Genomic DNA, 17,935 nt, shown 5'->3' on the forward strand with positions numbered 1-17,935 from the left:
CCAACACAAAAAACGGAAAAATCCGCAAGTCCGCTAGAGTTCGCGGATCTTCGCGGATTGCGAATCCGTAAATACGCAAGTTCGCGGATTGCCAATCCGCAAAATCCGCCCATGCTTAATGGTGAGTAGCACCATCTATATATATACAAGACTGTAAATCTTATACTTGGATTCTGCGTAGTCTAGATGAAGTCAAAATGATGCCATGCATTGTAGCGATAAGATATGGAACAATTCAGTAGTATAGCGAGATAATGTTAAAATGACATACACTAATAGCATATATACGAGAGAAACATGCAAACTCCTTCCTACGACTGTAAACAACATGTCCTAAATGGTAAGTAACTAAGAAATTTAAATATCAATTGAAAGATCAAATGACCTGAGAGGACACATGAGTGAACGGAAGTATGGCCAAACGTAACAACATAAACCAAAGTCAAAATATAATCGTCAAGTGGACTGACGGTGTGTGCTGCGGAGCAAAGTGTCCATAAGATTTATATTTAAGTGCGACTATAACTAAGAGACCATGTTGAGTTGTCACAACGGACGGGTATGGTTTAAGTGCTTAGTTAGTAATATTTGTGTAGTCAATGAACACAAGGGGATATTCCATAACAAGCACTTGGTGCGAGACTACAACAATTAAAAATGGAATGCTGGTGCCTTACATTGGACAAGTATGTATACAAAATCATCACGTAAACACAATCTTAATGTTAAAACAAGGGCCTAAAAGACGACTATGTATACAAAATCATTGCGTAAACACGATCAAAATGTTATAACAAGTGCCTAAGGAGAGAGTAGAAAACCAGAAAGGAATGAAAAAAGAAGAGTGAGTCAAAATTATGGGAACGTGTGGGTCCTAAATGCGTGGTGGTTTAACTGAAAGAGGATGATGTCAATCATACCTGTTGGATGTTGAGAAGGGATCGGGAAGTTTTGTGTAGGGTGAAAGATAAGGCAAAAGTCAGTGTGTGCTGCATGTGATAGCGAAAAAATGCCCAACACGGAAAAATACTGTACTCACCGCAGGACCGGTGAAAATTCCAAACCGGTCACGGTTCGGTATAGACAGGGTAATCGCACAATGTAGCCAGGAGGACGGGTGTGTCCAAAATAAAGGAGATCTCGAGGAGAATTGGGGTGAAAAGTGAGGGGAAATAAATCAATCTCCTCACGGCTAGGGATATTAAGTCGGGCGGTCATCCCAAGGAACCCAAAGCTTACCTGGGCCCCCGTGGCGGTGTGTAAGTCTGGCGTCTTGTGTTCCGGGTAATGGACACAGAAGACGTCAGGCAGAAATGCTAAATAAGCATCCACCCCGTAACAACTAGAGCGCTTGTGTGGTGTGTGTTAATGGGAGGAAAGCGGTCTCGAGAACTGGAAGCGAGATCGAGGCAAAAAAGTGGAGGCTCCATGTTCAAATGTCTAGTAAATAAATGCCAGAAAATACAGGTCAAAGTAGAAAGAGGAGAGAACAGCAGGGTAAAAAGAGAGAGTGACACATAATGAACAGTTTTATGACGGAGAATAGAAACCAGTAGTGTGTAAATGTTGAAAACGGCAAGTGGCCAATACATGATTACAGCACATTCTTATCAGTTGAATAAAGTACAGTTCAATACATACCGACATTATTGCTGGATTTGTCTATAAATGACATACATTATTCATAGTCTAAACATTAATGCAAGTCATGTGCGCAGACAATATTCAAACATGCATATAACATATTCCAGATTGTTGCCAGAGACAAGAAAGACTAGGGCCAGCATGGAGCTAGTGGGGGAAGGCCTTGGTGGTCAACCTTTCTATGTGTGTGATGGGGTTCAGACAAATTTACATAAGGTTATACAGAATAATGGAATGAGGTTATACAGATTAGAGAAAACGATCAGGATTCCAAGAAATATTGTAGTTCGTGCTCAATGTTGAGACCATGTTTAACTGATTGGAGACGCAAAATCCAAGTTGCTTCCAATCTTCTGACTCTCAATTTGCGGTTGCCTCCTCTGGCACTTGGGTCAGTGACATCCATACCAAAGAAGAACAGTTTTTTGGTTGGTCCTTGTGTGGCACATGTGGCTATATGTGAGGCCATCGGATACCTAGCATCTCCATTTTTCATTGCTCTGACGTGTTCCAAGATGCGATCTTTGAGAGCTCGGAAAGGGCTTCCCACATAGTACTTCTTGCATGTGCATTCCAGTCTGTATATGACATATTTAGTGTTGCAATTGATATTTCTATTGATTTTGTATTTACGTCCTTTCCATTCTCTGAATTCCTTAGTTTCATTGAGAGCCCATTTGCAAGCTCCACAGCAGCCAGATTTATGAAAACCTATTGTCTGGGTGGTAAGCCAAGATGGTACAAAGATAGATGGTGGGATCGTAGGGCTAAGTCTGTTTCTTAATGTAGTGCCCCTCCTGAAGTTAATTTGTGGTTGTGTAGTTATGCATTCTTTAAGAGTTTTGTCTGCGATGAAGGTCTTCCAGTGTTTGTTGAAGCTTTGTCTCATTATGACACTGACTTCATTGTAATTGGTGATGAGTCTCACAGGCTGTTTGGATGAAGTCTCTTTGCTCTTGGTCAGTAGTGTCTTCTCTTTTTTGAGATTGCCAATCCTGCCTTGTTTATGGTTTCATGTTTGTAATCCCTTTTCGCAAATCTCTGTTTCATGTCACACAGACATTTGTCAAATTCACTCTCCTCACTGCAATTTCTCCTGGCCCTGGTGAATTCCCCATATGGAATCAACTGTATTTGGTGGAGGGGGTGCGAGCTTTCAGCATGCCATATGGCATTGTATGACGTCTCTTTGCGATAGAGTTTGCTGTGTAAGGTGTTATCTTTGATGTAAAGTTCAACACCTAAGAAGGGTATACACAAGGAGCTAGAATGACAGGTGAATCTCATATCCATATCGTTTGAGTTCAAATGGCGGCAGAGAGAGTCAAGTTCGTCCTGTGTGCCAGACCACAGGAGGAGACAATCATCGATGTATCTCCCCCAGTAGATGATATATTCTGTCCATTGTGAGCCTGTTCTTCCCCATATCCACACCCGTCCTCCTGGCTACATTGTTCGATTACCCTGTCTACACTGAACCGCGACCAGTTTGGAATTTTCACCGGTCCTACGGTGAGTACATTATTTTTCCGTTTCGGGCATTTTCTCGCTATCACGTGCAGCACACACTGACTTTTGCCTTATCTTTCATCCTACACAGAACTTCCTGATCCCTTCTCAACATCCAACAGGTAGGATTGACATCATCCTCTTTCAGTTAACCCACCACGCATTTAGAACCCACACATTCCCATAATTTTGACTCACTCTTCTTTTTTCATTCCTTTCTGGTTTTCTACTCTCTTCTTAGGCACTTTTTATAACATTTTGATCGTGTTTACGCAATGATTTTGTATACATAGTCATCTTCGTAGGCACTTGCTTTAACATTTTGATCGTGTTTATGCAATGATTTTGTATATATACTCGTCCAATGTGAGGCACCAGCATGCCATTTTTAATTGTTCTAGTCTCGCACCAAGCGCTTGTTATGGAATATCCCATTGTGTTCTTTGACTACACAAATATTACCAAGCACTTAAACCATACCCGTCCGTTGTGACAACTCAACATGGTCTCTTAGTTATAGTCGCACTTAAATATAAATCTTATGGACACTTTGCTCCCCAGCACACACCGTCAGTCCACTTGGCGATTACATTTTGACTTTGGTTTATGTTGTTACGTTTGGCCATACTTCCGTTTACTCACGTGTTCTCTCAGGTCATTTGATCTTTCAATTCATATTTAAATTTCTTAGTTACTTACCGTTTAGGACGATGTTGTTTACAGTCGTAGGAAGTACTTTGCACGTTTCTCTCGTATATATTCTATTAGTGTTTGTCAATTTAACATTATCTCGCTATACTACTGAATTGTTCATATCTCATCGCTACAATGCATGGCATCATTCTGACTTCATCTAGACTACGCAGAAACCAAGTATAAGATTTACAGTCTTGTATATATATATATATATATATATATATATATATATATATATATATGGTGTTACTCACCATTTTCTACTTGTAATTTTAAATGTCACTACCCACAAACACGCTGCATACGTTTTTTTTCTATGCCAAACATGTCACATTAATGTTGTACTTTTGGCACTTAGGGTCTCCACATTTACAGTGGTGTTTCTGAATTTTGTTCACTTCATTTACTTAAGTTTTTTTGTTTATTCTTATTTACCCTGCTTTGGCAACTCTACCTTGTTTTGTATATTAGTTTTGTTTCCATTTGTGTCCTTCCCACCCCTAAAGAGTCACATCTAGACAAGGTGTGACGAAACACGTGTTGGCTGATTTAATTTTCTTGTTGTTCTGATCGACTTGAAATATATCGCTTTCAAAAAGGAAACAATGGATGTCGACCTCCATCATTTCTGAAAATACGAACAGTGGATAATACGTTTGGTTTACCAATTGACCCTCATTACACTATATACGTGTGCACAGAACTTTGAGCATTATCTGTTGTATGGGTTTGACCCACACTCTGGTAGGGGTTGTTTTTTCTTCTGGGTTTGTTTCCCCTGACCTGTCTGCACCATAGCTTCAATATACTGTGTTCTTTGACTTATGTATGCACATGCTAGAGTGCCAATTCTTCCTGCACCCAACACAAACCCATTACATTGACTTACCAAATTGAATCAATTGACTTATTCAGATCGGGATATTTTGGATGCTCCGATTAGTCTGGAAGAAATACTCCGTGCTATAGATTCATTTCCTTCAGGTAAAGCTGTTGGGCCTGATATTTTACCAGGTGAACTCTACAAGATCTTTCGAACACAGCTGGCTTCAACAATGCTTGAGATGTTTTGTTTAGTACAGAGCGGAGACACACCTCCAGAGTCTTGGAGGACTGGAAAGATTGTTATATTTCTAATGAAAGGGAAAGTGGTGACCGACCCAGGGGCATATCAGCCCATTACTTTGATAAATAGCGATATAAAAATCTATTCCACGATTTTTGCAAATAGATTGGCGTCACTCATTAAAACATTGTATCTCCTCAGCAACATGGCTTTGTACCTGGTCGGGAAACTATTGACCACATTCGTCTGACAATAACATTGTTTGTTTATACCAAGGTTACAGGAGACCCTATGGCCTTAATTCTGCTAGATGCAAAAAAGGCATTCAATAGGGTCTCGTGGCATTTTTTATGGGCCGTTTTGAAGTATTATGGGAAGGATTTATAAGAGCAATAAAAGTATGTACAAAGATCCAATTGCGAAAATTGCTCTGATGAGAGCAGTCGGGGGTAATCAACATAATGCAAGGAACGAGACAAGGCTGCCCGTGTTCCCCCTTGTTATTTGCCAGCTACATTGACCCTTTAATTAGGCACGATTTCTGGCTATCATTTAAATGATTGTATAACTCAAATTGAAGAATGAACAACTTACATTTGACATTAATTGGTAGAAGCAATGTTGTTAAAATGATATTCCTGCCCAAAATCCTATATTGTTTTAGAGCAATTCCTTTAGATATAAATACAATTTGGTTTCAGAAGCTAGACCAGCTAGTTTCATGGTTTTTATGGGCTGGACAGCGCCCAAGAAGGGCTCTTAGATATATGACTCTACCTAGAGACAGGGGAGGGTGGTCTGTCCCTAACTTTCAAATGTATTATTGAGCAACCGCGCTGAAACTGCTAGGGGAACTGCTAAATGGGGCAAATCCGGGATGTGTGGAAATTTCGATCTACCACCCAATCTATGGGATTGAAGCCAGGGGACTCCTTATGCGCCGTATAGATTTAGCCTATTTTAAGAGGGTCAAATACAAGGTTCTGCTTGGTGCTTATAGGGTCTGGACAGCTGTTAGAAAAAAGTTCGGGATTGGGCTGCTACATTTATATTCCCCTCTAGTAAACAATACTCTACTTCTGGAAATATTTCAAGATGTATATTTCAAAAATTGGATTGAGAAAGGTATTCAGTGTATAGGGGATATTATATTTAATGCTGAAATGCTTACTTTTGAGGCTATCAAAGAGAGATTCGGGATTGAGAATAAATATTTCTTTAAATACTTACAGGTAAGGGACTTCCTCACTAATAGACTTAATAATCAGGATTGATTCTCTTTATTAGACTTAATTAATGGGGGCCAATCTAAAACATCTTCTTTATATAAACGTGTAAATCAGAAGATGGGTGATGATTTAGCCAAACATTTTGATAGATGGCAAACAACTTTACAAGCTGGGCAGGGTGAATGGGAAGACTCCCTTTTGTTTAGTCAAACGGCATGCATTTCAGCAAATCTGCAGGTACAATGTTAGAAGACATGGTGCAACTTATATATAACTCCGGCCGTATTCAGCAATGGGGGGGACCTCGGGATACATTGTCCTCGGTGTGGGTTGCTGGCTGCAGACAGTACACATATGTTTGCCACTTGTTCTGGCGTCTCTCAATTGTTGGCTAAAATCGAACAGCGTTTAGAATTTACATTGGGATATTTAGTCCCATTGACCCCCAGGTTATTATCATGTTAGGGATTTACAATCAAGAAATGAAGGAAGCCAACATGAAAAAGGTATATATAGCAATGGCTGTATTGCGGCTTTATTTGGCCACAGTGTAGTTTGATCCGAATCCTGCTTCGGTACATGTTTAGTTTAGTAAATTAACATTTATTTATAACTGGGAGATTTCTGTGTTTAGTAGAAGGGAAAGTAGGGCAAGGGTAAAAGGGGAAAAGATTTGGGAACCTTTAACGAAATGGTTAAATAATGATGAATTGCTACTATGATGGTAAGTACCCCCATGTTAGTTCTGGTGTAATTTTTCTTGTCGGGATCCACCAGGGTGGAGGTTGGGGGGTAACAATCTAGAAATTTGGTCATCGGATATGGTGCTTTTTTCTTTATGTCAGTATATGTCACATTGTATTTTCCGTGTTTTATGTCCTAATAAACATTAAAAAAAAAAAAAAAGAAAAATAGATGATTAATCAAGAAAATATTTTCCGTATGGAATATAGACAGTCTGCCATAATTCATGTTTTTTATTTGTTTGCTTCCTCAACAGATTATCCACTACAAATAAATAGGTTTTAGAACAGTGTTTCCTACACCAAAATGATATCTTCTTGATGGCATTTATAACAAAATTCTACATCTATCTTATGTTTCTTGAGGGGAGTTTTGACTGCTAACAGAAACAATGTGCCTAGTAAGTCGGAATGCATGAATCATTGGTTATCGTACTGGACATGTCAAAGGATGCTCCACTAGATCAGAGCATTTCACACGCTCTTGGTTATTTCTCTCTTTAAGCCTAAAGCTCCAGTAGGAGCTAAAAGCTTCAATTAGCTTTGCATGAGGAAATATTAACTGCCCTCTAGAGTCAATTGCTTTTTAATCAAAGTCAGACTGTTTTAGAGGTTCACATTATAAATCTATTTTTTTATTTTATAATGGTCGCAGTTGAGGTCTCTTCTTCTTTATTCAAAGCTTTTCTTTCTTTTGGACCAATTTCATGAACTCAATCAATTTCAAGAGAGATGATGCAGTAAGAAGGAGCAAAAGGAAGCCAATAGAAAGTATGGCTCACTAATACATCCAGTCTTTTCAAAGAAACATATAAAATTTGAACCATGTTCAAATACTACAATAAATCTATATGTATCACATAATAGTGCTCCAAGAGCAAATCATCTATGATATAATGAACAAACTTAAATGGGTTCTTACTTGCAAAATATTAAAAATATACTAAAGATCCTCACTCATCTTTAGAAAGGCAAAAGAACTAAAAACAAAACGTAGTCTAAGTGACACATTCACATCTAAGCAAATTGATTCTGATTCCATATTTAAAGTTCTGCGAGGGGTTTGTAAGTATTCAGAAATATGTTGGCGCACAACAGGTAGTGGTTGGGTCAAAAAGAAATGATTGCTTGTGGTTGGTGCAAATGGATCAGAGAAAAACCCTAAACTCTGAAACACAGGGGTGGAGGAATTCCTTCCCTGTAGTCAATTTTAAGCAATGTCCGATGCACACAACAAGTAAGTGTGATGTGAATGATCACCAGCAAGTTACAAGGATGTAGTCAAACAAATGTGTTCTTTTTGTGTCGTTTTATTGGAATGCATCTATTAGGAACATGAGACCAGCCGACACGTGTTTCGTCAAGCAGGGTGTTAACCCGTGACTCTTCAGGGCTGGGGGTGACATAAACGGACCCCCCAGCCCTGAAGAGTCACGGGTTAACACCCTGCTTGACGAAACACGTGTCGGCTGGTCTCATGTTCCTAATAGATGCATTCCAATAAAACGACACAAAAAGAACACATTTGTTTGACTACATCCTTGTAACTTGCTGGTGATCATTCACATCACACTTACTTGTTGTGTGCATCGGACATTGCTTAAAATTGATTCTGATTCCATAGTTCACCAAATGGCTTTGGTTTATGTGTCATTTTATTTGTTGCCAATATACTCAATTCTAAGAGGAAAAACATTTTCACAATTTTTTAATTATGAATTATGCAAAAGGATTGTTATATACATTGATACACAACTACTATCCTGGAAAGAGTGAACATTGATTTAAGATAGTTATATTGGAGCTTCACTTCCCTTCAGTTGGTGACAAAGTCGGTGGCAACTGGATTTATAGGGGGTATAACTCTGCAGTTAGTCAGTGGTCAAATGTACCCAATACACTAGTCTGTTTTGTATGCATGTATGCATGATCAATCACAGTGTTTATTGGACTTACATTTTTCTGTTTGGGAAGTTTTTTGACCATTGCCAAACATTTTTTTTTACCATTTTGTATCAAAAGTGACCATTTCCCACAGATTCTTCACCTGCAAGTAAGACTCTGAATAGGTAGGATAGATTGCTTGTAACTAATTCCTTCATTGATGCAAGACAAAGTTACAATACCGATTGTTTTTCCTCATTAATTCAGTCTAGAAATTAATTCTCTAACAATCTTGAGAAAATGGAAAAATATTGTGTAAAAATTACTTTTTTATGGGCAGATGACATAAAAAGCAACAAAGCTAAGAGTAAAACTCAGTCTTCCAGGGTCAGAATGACTATGGTTGAACTGACAAGGAATTTCAAGATAAGCAACACAATTTGCATGTTTTAACAAAGAAGAATTGACATAATGTGAATACAACTTCAATGTTTTAGTTAATAATATCAAAAGAAACAAGGTGGCTCTTGGGGGAAGGAATTTAGGTCCATAGTTGGGTTGAAATACACATCACAGTTTTTGGCAAAGGCTGTAGGAAAGAGAATGTCAGAGGAAGCAGTAGGAATTTTCAAATGTGTGGGTTCTGATTTAACAGGGAACTAATTTATACCTCAGAGGAGTTTAGCAAAAGGAAACAGTTGCCCATTCATTGTTGAATGGCTGAGAGACAGTCAGAGATTCTAGATTGAAGCTAAGGTATGAATTTTGGGAAGGAGAAAGAAATGTGCATGCATTCAATATAATCATGATAAGAGTAGCTGAACTACGAGATGAAATCTTCTTGTCATGTAAGATAAACAGAGATAAGGAACGTACTAAGAAATGATTCTTTGGGGACATTAACTGGCAAAAAAAGTAGGTATAGAGAGGAATAAAGAGACTGAGAAGGAAATGAATCAGTCAGATAGGAGGAAAACTGTTGAGTGCTGGGCCATTACTAAGGTGGTGAGTGTTGAAATTAGACTATCATAAATCCATTATTTTTTTGCTCATCGTGCCATTCCAGTATGAACCCAGCCATAAGCAAATCAGTCTTGACCCTGTGTCTCATGGGAACAGTCCAGTCCGAACTACCAAGCCAGGCGCTCCCTGGACTGGAAACAAGCATCCTAGGACCGGTTTTGGGGTTTCACTCCTCATCAGCCAGGATAGCTTGACTCCAGTAGCAATGAGAGCACAGGACCGATGTTTGGCATACCAGTCCCACTTGATGTGACAAATGCATTAAGAACAATTGATGGACAGAATGCAGAACAATTTCAACCCAGATCTGTGACTGCGGGTGAGTGTCTGAAACATTTCAGCGCTCCGTCTATCATCTCCTTGTGTTTGATTTAATAGTATAACCTGCAAATGGAAGGTTCAGGAATATATGTAAGGATGAATATATTGTGGTACGCAGATGGGCTGAAGTTGGACAAACAACAAAGTGTTGTTTCAAAGTTCTAAAGCCAGATTGGAAACGGGAAAGTCATGTTGGACTTTTCCTGCTCTATAGAATCTTCCCCAATGTTTGGCCTTCACCCTTCCAATTTTTGTTAAATTTGTTTTTGTTGACCTTAGGACTCTACACACTTTACCACTGCTAGCCCATTCTAAAGTGAGTGTGCTCTTTCCTCTAAACATGGTAACATTGGCTTACACCCCACTGGCACATTTATTTTTACTTTTGCTTCTCTAGCAAAGTGGTACTACATGTACCAGAGACTGTAAATTAAATGCTACTAGTAGGCCCATAGAACTGATTGTGCCACCCATGTAAGTAGCCTTCTAAACATGTTCAGGCCTGCCATTGATGCATGTATGTGCAGTTTAAACTGCCATTTCAAACTGCCAAAATAAACCTTTTTCCAGGCCTAAGCCTTCCTTTTTAATACATATAAACGACCTCTAGGATACGCTCTAAACAGCCCAAAGCGCACGGCGTGGTGTGTTTAAAAAGTTGGACGTGTACTTTTAACTTTTACATGTCCTGGTAGTGCAAAACTCTTACATTTGTTTTCACTACTGAAAGTCCTGCCGCTCTCATAGATAACATTGTGTTGCTTTATTACATTTAATAAGTGCTAACTTTTGATTGGGAGCAGGTAAACTTTTCATATTTGTGTCTGAAAAATTCAAAATAAATATCCTCTGGTAAAGACGGATTTTAAGTTTCAATTTTAGAAATTTGACATTTTCCTCCCTTAACTATATGGTGCTTGTAGTCTGCTCTTGGGTCACATGACTGGGTGTAGTTGACAGTTGTACTTTGCTTATTCCTCCCAGACTGCCTCACAATAGAGGGATTAGGTGTGCTCGGATGGGAAATCAACTGGCAGGATAGGCCGGAGCTCGACACAGACCCACTTACAACTAAATAGGCTGTGCCCTGCCTTCACACAAAGGACTTTTCACCACTACATTGTTCATGCAACCAGCTTGGATCCAGAGCACAGAAGTCAGGAAACTTCTTGGACTTCAATTATCTAGAAACATCTACTACTTCAAAAGAAGGCACCAGATATAAATAGTGGACCATCACACACAAACTCATGAGTACACTCCGGGACCTGTGGAAACTACGGAAGAAGGACTGCAGTGCTCCTCTGTTGCCAGAAGAACTGTTAAACTGTTGCTCTGCTACTCTGCTGCCCAGCTACCTGGTGCCCTGCTTGCTGAAAAGGGAGACAGGACCGGCACCCTTCATCCCAGGCTGATGTGACACTAATGGTCATCTGAATGACCTCCTGTCCTGAGCTATAGAGACAAAACAAGCTCCAGGAGCCTCCTGCAACTTCACAGCTGACCTGCTGCCAGGACCAGCAAGTGGACCTACCTGGGCCCTGCTGGTCTCTGCAGGAGTGAGTTCCTGATCCCTACGTGGTGCCCCTTGGGTCCTGGATCCTTTGTGTGACATCAGTTGTGCTCTCTTCTCAGGAAAAAGAGAAATACTGACGTTTCGGGCTCTTCACAAATGGGTCCATATGTGCCAAGATCTTGCAACCTGCCAGTGCGAAGCTGCAGTGAGCCTGACTCTTCACGCAACAGCGACTGCCAGTGACACCCAGTAATGAGAGATCTGCACTTTACACTACAGCATCCACAGCTAGCAATGACAGCCAAAGTGAAGCTACAGCAGTGACCACTTGCAATGCCTGACAAGATCTTTGCACTAAAGCAATGACCGTCGATGATGCTCGCCCTGCCCTTTGCACTAGTTCAAAGACCATCCATGACTCTCTCAGTGCTCCTCGTGGTCCCTTCTACCGCAAGCAGTACTCTTTTCTCTGGTCTTTGAAGGTAACTTTTTCAGCAGGACTAACCTGGTCCTTGTATCCAATCCATGCACCATTGTGGTCGGTCTGAAATTGTGACATTTACCGGTCAAGCATCACCAGATGAACGCAAATGGTGCTTTGTGCTTTTAGGCGCTTTACTTACCTGAAATGTTTAAAATTTCATTTCCCTGGTTCTAATGATTGTGTTTTTGTCATTTTTGTGGTAGATAATTTATTACATTTTACTCTATTTTTCTACATTGTATGATTTCATTTTATTACGGTTCAAAGTGCTGCATACATACTTTATACATTGGCTTTAAGTTAAGGCTCACTGCTTTTTTGCTGAGTAGCCAGAGGATTAAACACAGGTAAATGTGGGGTTTGCTTGTGTTTCACCCTGACAGAGATTGTGGTTGCTGAGTGAGGAGGGTTTCACCCCTCCCCCAAACAGTAACCCAATTTTTAACAATTAGTTTATGGGAAGTAGGAAATGGGCAAACCCAATTGGCTGATTGGGTCAATAGAGAGGGTTTTAAGTAAGGGTACAACAATGGCCTATTTGAAGTATTGACAGTAAGTAATGGAACTGAAGGAATAGTTAAATATTGATGTCAGAAAGAGTTGGAAGCAAGATGATACAATTTGATGAAGGGGCTGGATTGTTTTACAATTTCGACTAATAATCCTAGGTATACGAATACGTTCAGCTCGAATGAGAAGACAGGACCCTTAATTTGGTAACACTGATTGGATTTGGATGTATTAAGTGTGGCTGTGGGGGTGGTTCTACTAAAATCAAATCTGCAATGGTTCCATTCTGTCACAGATTTTGAAGAACTATGGGCTATATTATCAAGAAAGGGCGATACATTATCGCCGCTTTTATCGGCAGGAAACTGATGCTAAAGCGGCGATAATGGGCTTGATAATATGCCCTTGTGAATTCCCATTGAAGCCCAGGTTCTGGTGTTAACCTGGGCTTCTATGGGAATTCACAAGGGCATATTATCAAGCCCATTATCGCCGCTTTAGCGGCAGTTTCCTGCCGATAAAAGCGGCGATAATCTATCACCGTTTCTTGATAATATGGCCCCATATGCTGTAATGTATGCATCTGTGGGGGCTTAATTAGCGACTCTTAAAATATGTAGCTCTAAAAATACGTAGATTTATCAGTGTTTGGTGTTGATGTTAGCTTGGAGAAAACTCCTTTGTAGTCACCTAGGTGTTCAGTGGCTTTTTATTTTTACTGTAAAATTACCAGAAGTTGTTATGCAAGTTTAAGAAGTTGGAGTAGTTATATTACACACGTATAAAGAACAATGGTTGTCAAAAACTGTCCTTAGATTGTCATTAAATTGTTTGAGTGAATCTTAAGTTTCATTAACAATTGGTAAAGGAGTATGGCTAAGACTCTGAAATAGTACTTTCTTTTGGTAATGGGGTGTTGCATGGAGGGTTTTGGGAGGATGAGTTTTGACTGTCATATGTAGGTAGGCATAGTCCAAAATGGAGGGGTTAATGCTTGATGAGGTGTGGGTGGCAGCTTTGAAGATGTGAAAAAATAAAATGGTTTATGAGGAGTATGAGTGGCAGGAGAATGAGCATTCGCAAGGCGCGAGTGTCCATGCGTACTTCGTGGAATCTTTGTAAATTGTAAAAATTAATCTAAAAATACATTTAGATGTAGGACAAAGTATTGCCCAAACTTTTACGTTTTTTGAGAATTGTGAGGCTATATCTTAGATTCAAATAAAAGCGCAGGTCAATCAATGAATCGGGGATTTATAGAGAGCAGCAAGTCACTCAATTATTTAGGCAGGTGGCTATTGTGATACAGAAATGTGTTTTTGTTTGCATTAGGTGGCACACACTCAGTTTTTTTATAATGTGGAAATATGTTTTAAAACTGTAAACATTAAGGCCCAGATGTAGGTAAATGTGAATTACCGATTCATAAATACCGAATTTTACCGATTCGGTATTCATGAATCGGTAATTCAAATGTAGGTAGAAATTCGGTAACAAATACCGAATCGATATGATTCGGTATTTACCGAATCTGTAATTACAGAATCGGTATTTGTCATTGATTCCTATGGGCCTTGAAGCCCATAGGATTCAATGGCAGATACCGATTCGGTAATTACCGAATCGGTAAAAATACCGAATTCACAAGGGGGACAGGGTGTAACTTTGACACCCTGTTGCACCCCTGTGTCGGGCTTGTGTGCCATGTGACACACATACATGCCCTTAGGGCATGTCTGTGTGCCACATGGCACAGGTATGTACACAGGAATTCGTTATTTACCATGGAATAGTATTCCATTGTAAATAACGATTAGGTAAGGGCCTGTGGCACTGATTACAGTGCTACCTACATATTGATTTACAGAATCGGTAATTTTACCGATTCGGTATTTTACCGACTCTGTATATTTACCGAATCGGTAAAATTACTGATTCTGTAAATCAATGGCCCCCTACATGTCAATTCCCAATTACCGGTCGGTAACGGCCGAAATCGGCCGTTACCGACCGGTAATTGGCGACCTACATCTGGCCCTAAGCTACTTTGGATTCTTGTGATAATTAACAGAAATATTATTTCTTTTTTCTAGCTTTTTTAAGGATTGATATTCCTTCGTAAACGTGTTATATAGCAATGGTGATAAATATGTTGCATGTCAAAGGGTTTTTATGAGACTATGGAATACATTTATCTTAAATATAATTGTATAGTAAAGGTTTCAGATCACTGTGGGCCTATCCGCGTTTTGTACTTCGTTTTCATTGATCGAATATAAATGCAGCTCATAACATTATACATACATATACAAAATGCACTTTATATGTTTTTTTTACTGTCCATTGTAATTCTAGACGGAAAAACACGTTCATTGAATCACCTTTTAACATCACCCCTGTCTGGGCTGATGCACATCAAATGTGTCTCTCTCAGGGCCTCCAGCTGTTTCTCGACTTGGCTTAGTTTTTCCTCAAGCTGTAGTTTTTCCTCTATCACCCTCTTCAGTTCAGATGCCAGCTTCTCTATTTCAGCCTGTCGGTAGGCCATGTGTTTTTTGCTCCAGTACAAGCCGTCGCTCTCTTGGTACCCAAGGGTCACGGGTATAAGCTGAGTATTGGGGCGTTCAGCCTCAAGCCTGCATTTCTCCTTTTCGAGGTGCTCTGTCTGTACCAAGATAGGGAAAAATAAAGTCAATGTGTATACAAACTGTACTTCACAACAAAGGCGGAAAATGATACACTAACGGGGAACTCTAAATCATAAGCGCTATGTTTACATATGCTAAATTAATTTAACTTAAACTATATCAAAGTACAAAATAAGAAACCAGAGGTCTTTAATATATACCAAGGGATGTTTAATACATATCAGGCCCAGGATTTCAGTTGATAAAATTCGTTATGAAGCTGGGAATAACTGAGGCTAATCCACAATTATTTTTTCAAAAGTTCAAAATCTATGGTATGAGCACCTAATGTAATAATATGCATTTATCGTCAACTTTTAGGGGATTCACAAAAATTCTATGAATCATGCACTAAACTCTTCGCTAGTCATAGACTTCTATCCATATTCCTTCTCTTTTCTACGTATTCATATTATCAAGGACAGGCGATACATTTCGATTGGAATTCATAGAGCATATTATCAAGGGCATTATCGCCGCTTTATCGGCAGTTTCCTGCCGATAAAACCGGCGATAATGTATCGCCTGTCCTTAATAATATGCCCCTCAGTGTTTCCATGCTAAGAGTCGCCCAATTACAGCGGAATACCGGGCCAAGAAATTGAGAGGAGAGTATCTTTGCCATTTAAACAGATCCAAGCTCAGCACACAAAACGCAGGAGGCAGCTCATGAGAGTGGACTAGATAGAAACATAGAAAGAGAAGTGAGAGACTAAATAAATCGAATAGAGGTGGCGCAGTCTAGTGTACGCACGTCACGTGATGACGTGACGTGCCGGCGGCGATGAGAAGCTGCGCGCGCAGAAGAGGGGAGAGTAGCGCGAAAAGCCGAGAAGGCGAAACACCGGCTCGGCGCTCTTTAGTGTTGGGATAGAGAATAAACCCACGTTTAAACCATAACTGGTGCAGTGTCATTATTGAGGGAAACCACACCTCTACAATGGCGACGAGGGTGGGATATTAGACCCGCCCACCACGAGGAACCACATCAGCCGAAGTCAACGACGGAACCAACAACCACACCGGTGCACAGAGGACACGCAGCAGATGAGCAGGGCCATAGTGCTGGAGAGTAAGGAGAGCTGGAAGGCCAGGAAGAGACCAGCCAGAACTTACCACACAGGTACCAACCCTAAAGAGCGTGGCAGAGCCAAAGACCACCTAGAAGGGCAGCACAAATCCACCGGAGGAGGGGGGCACAACCCAGGAGCCTACAACAGAGTGCGCCAACCCAAGCAAGCCCTAGGAAAAGCGCGCCAAACCAAACAGCGACCGGCGAGACAGAAAGACAGCACTGGATCCCCCACCGAAGAGCGAGGGGCGGACGCAAGCAGCCCCCAGCCTCACGCAAGTAAGGGAGATCAAGACAACACACCAGGCAGTCCTAGGAACCAAGGGAGCACGCTCCCTGCGATCAAAAGCGAGAAGATGAGTGCGCAGGCAGGATACGCGATGGTGCCAGTACAATTTCTACCCAGGCCAGGAGAACCGCTAATGAAGTGGGAGGACTGGAGAGAATACATAGACAATTTTATAGAAGTACTGGAAGATGAGAGCGAGGAGGTGTTCAATCCCAAAAGGAAAAAACGTATCCTGTTACTCAACCTAGGCCCGGAAGGTCTGAGAATATACAAGAGCCTGGTGCCAAAGGAAAGAGGAAGCACGGACGATGATGTGTATGCCCATGCCATCGATGACCTAAATGAACACTACAGGCCAGCGGTGTGTGTGTCAGTAGACAGATTTAATTTCCAGCAGAGGAAACAACGTCCAGGAGAGACAGTGGAAGAATATGTTGCAGCCCTGAAGAGACTGGCGTCAACGTGCAAGTACGACAATTGGGAAGAAGAGTTCATCAAGGACCAGGTGGTGATGCACACCACGAGCACAGCCGTGCAGGACAAACTGTGGGCCAGTGGAGACACAACACTGAAGGAAGTGATGGTGATTGTCAAGAGAGCAGAACTGGCACGCAGGTGTGTGGAAACAACGAGGAAGGAAACAGCGGCCACCGCCATGGTGAAGAGAGTTGACGATGAGGAGCCTCGCCGGGACTACAAGTACAAGGGGTCGGCGGCGAAAGGACCCAACAGATGGCAAGGCAACCCAGGCCCTCCGGGTAGACAAGTGGGAAGCAACAAGAAGTCATGCTACCAATGCAGGAGTTGGTCCCACGAGGCGCACGACAGGAAGTGCCCAGCATTCCGTGCCAAATGTATGTACTGTGGGATAGTGGGCCACTATGAGAAGGTGTGTCCGAAAAAGGCCTCGAAGAGCATGGTGAAATATGTTGGACAGGATAGCGAAGAACAAGAAGAGGGCACAGAGGAAGATGTCGTCAAGATCATTTATATAGAAGATCAAGTACAAGGCGTGGATGGTCAAGTGCTGAGTGTCGACGGCAAGAGGACGATGAAACCCGTCCTGGAGATGCTGATAGGAGGAATACCGATAAACGTGGTGGCTGACACGGGCTCACCATACACCATCATCCAGAGAGCGGTGTGGGAGAAGAGTTTTGCACCCCACCTAGGCCCAGAATTGGAGAAGCTGGACATCCGCCCAGTGACGTACAATGGGGACCGCATCCCCATGGCTGGATTCAGACCCTTGAATTTTGAAT

At 41.1% G+C, this 17,935-nt stretch overlaps 1 protein-coding gene across 1 annotated transcript in view; it reads right to left on the reverse strand.

Annotated features, from left to right (window-relative positions):
- The window catches only part of MORC4 (MORC family CW-type zinc finger 4), an 844,810-nt gene that overhangs the window by 76,711 nt on the left and 750,164 nt on the right, over positions 1–17,935 (reverse strand). Inside the window, exon 18 of the mRNA XM_078686304.1 lies at positions 15,007–15,290. Coding sequence (XP_078542430.1) covers positions 15,007–15,290 — 284 coding nt within the window. The remainder of the gene's footprint in view (positions 1–15,006; positions 15,291–17,935) is intronic.

Source organism: Lissotriton helveticus, chromosome 4_1 (genome assembly GCF_964261635.1).
Source record: "Lissotriton helveticus chromosome 4_1, aLisHel1.1, whole genome shotgun sequence".
Taxonomy (NCBI): domain Eukaryota; kingdom Metazoa; phylum Chordata; class Amphibia; order Caudata; family Salamandridae; genus Lissotriton; species Lissotriton helveticus.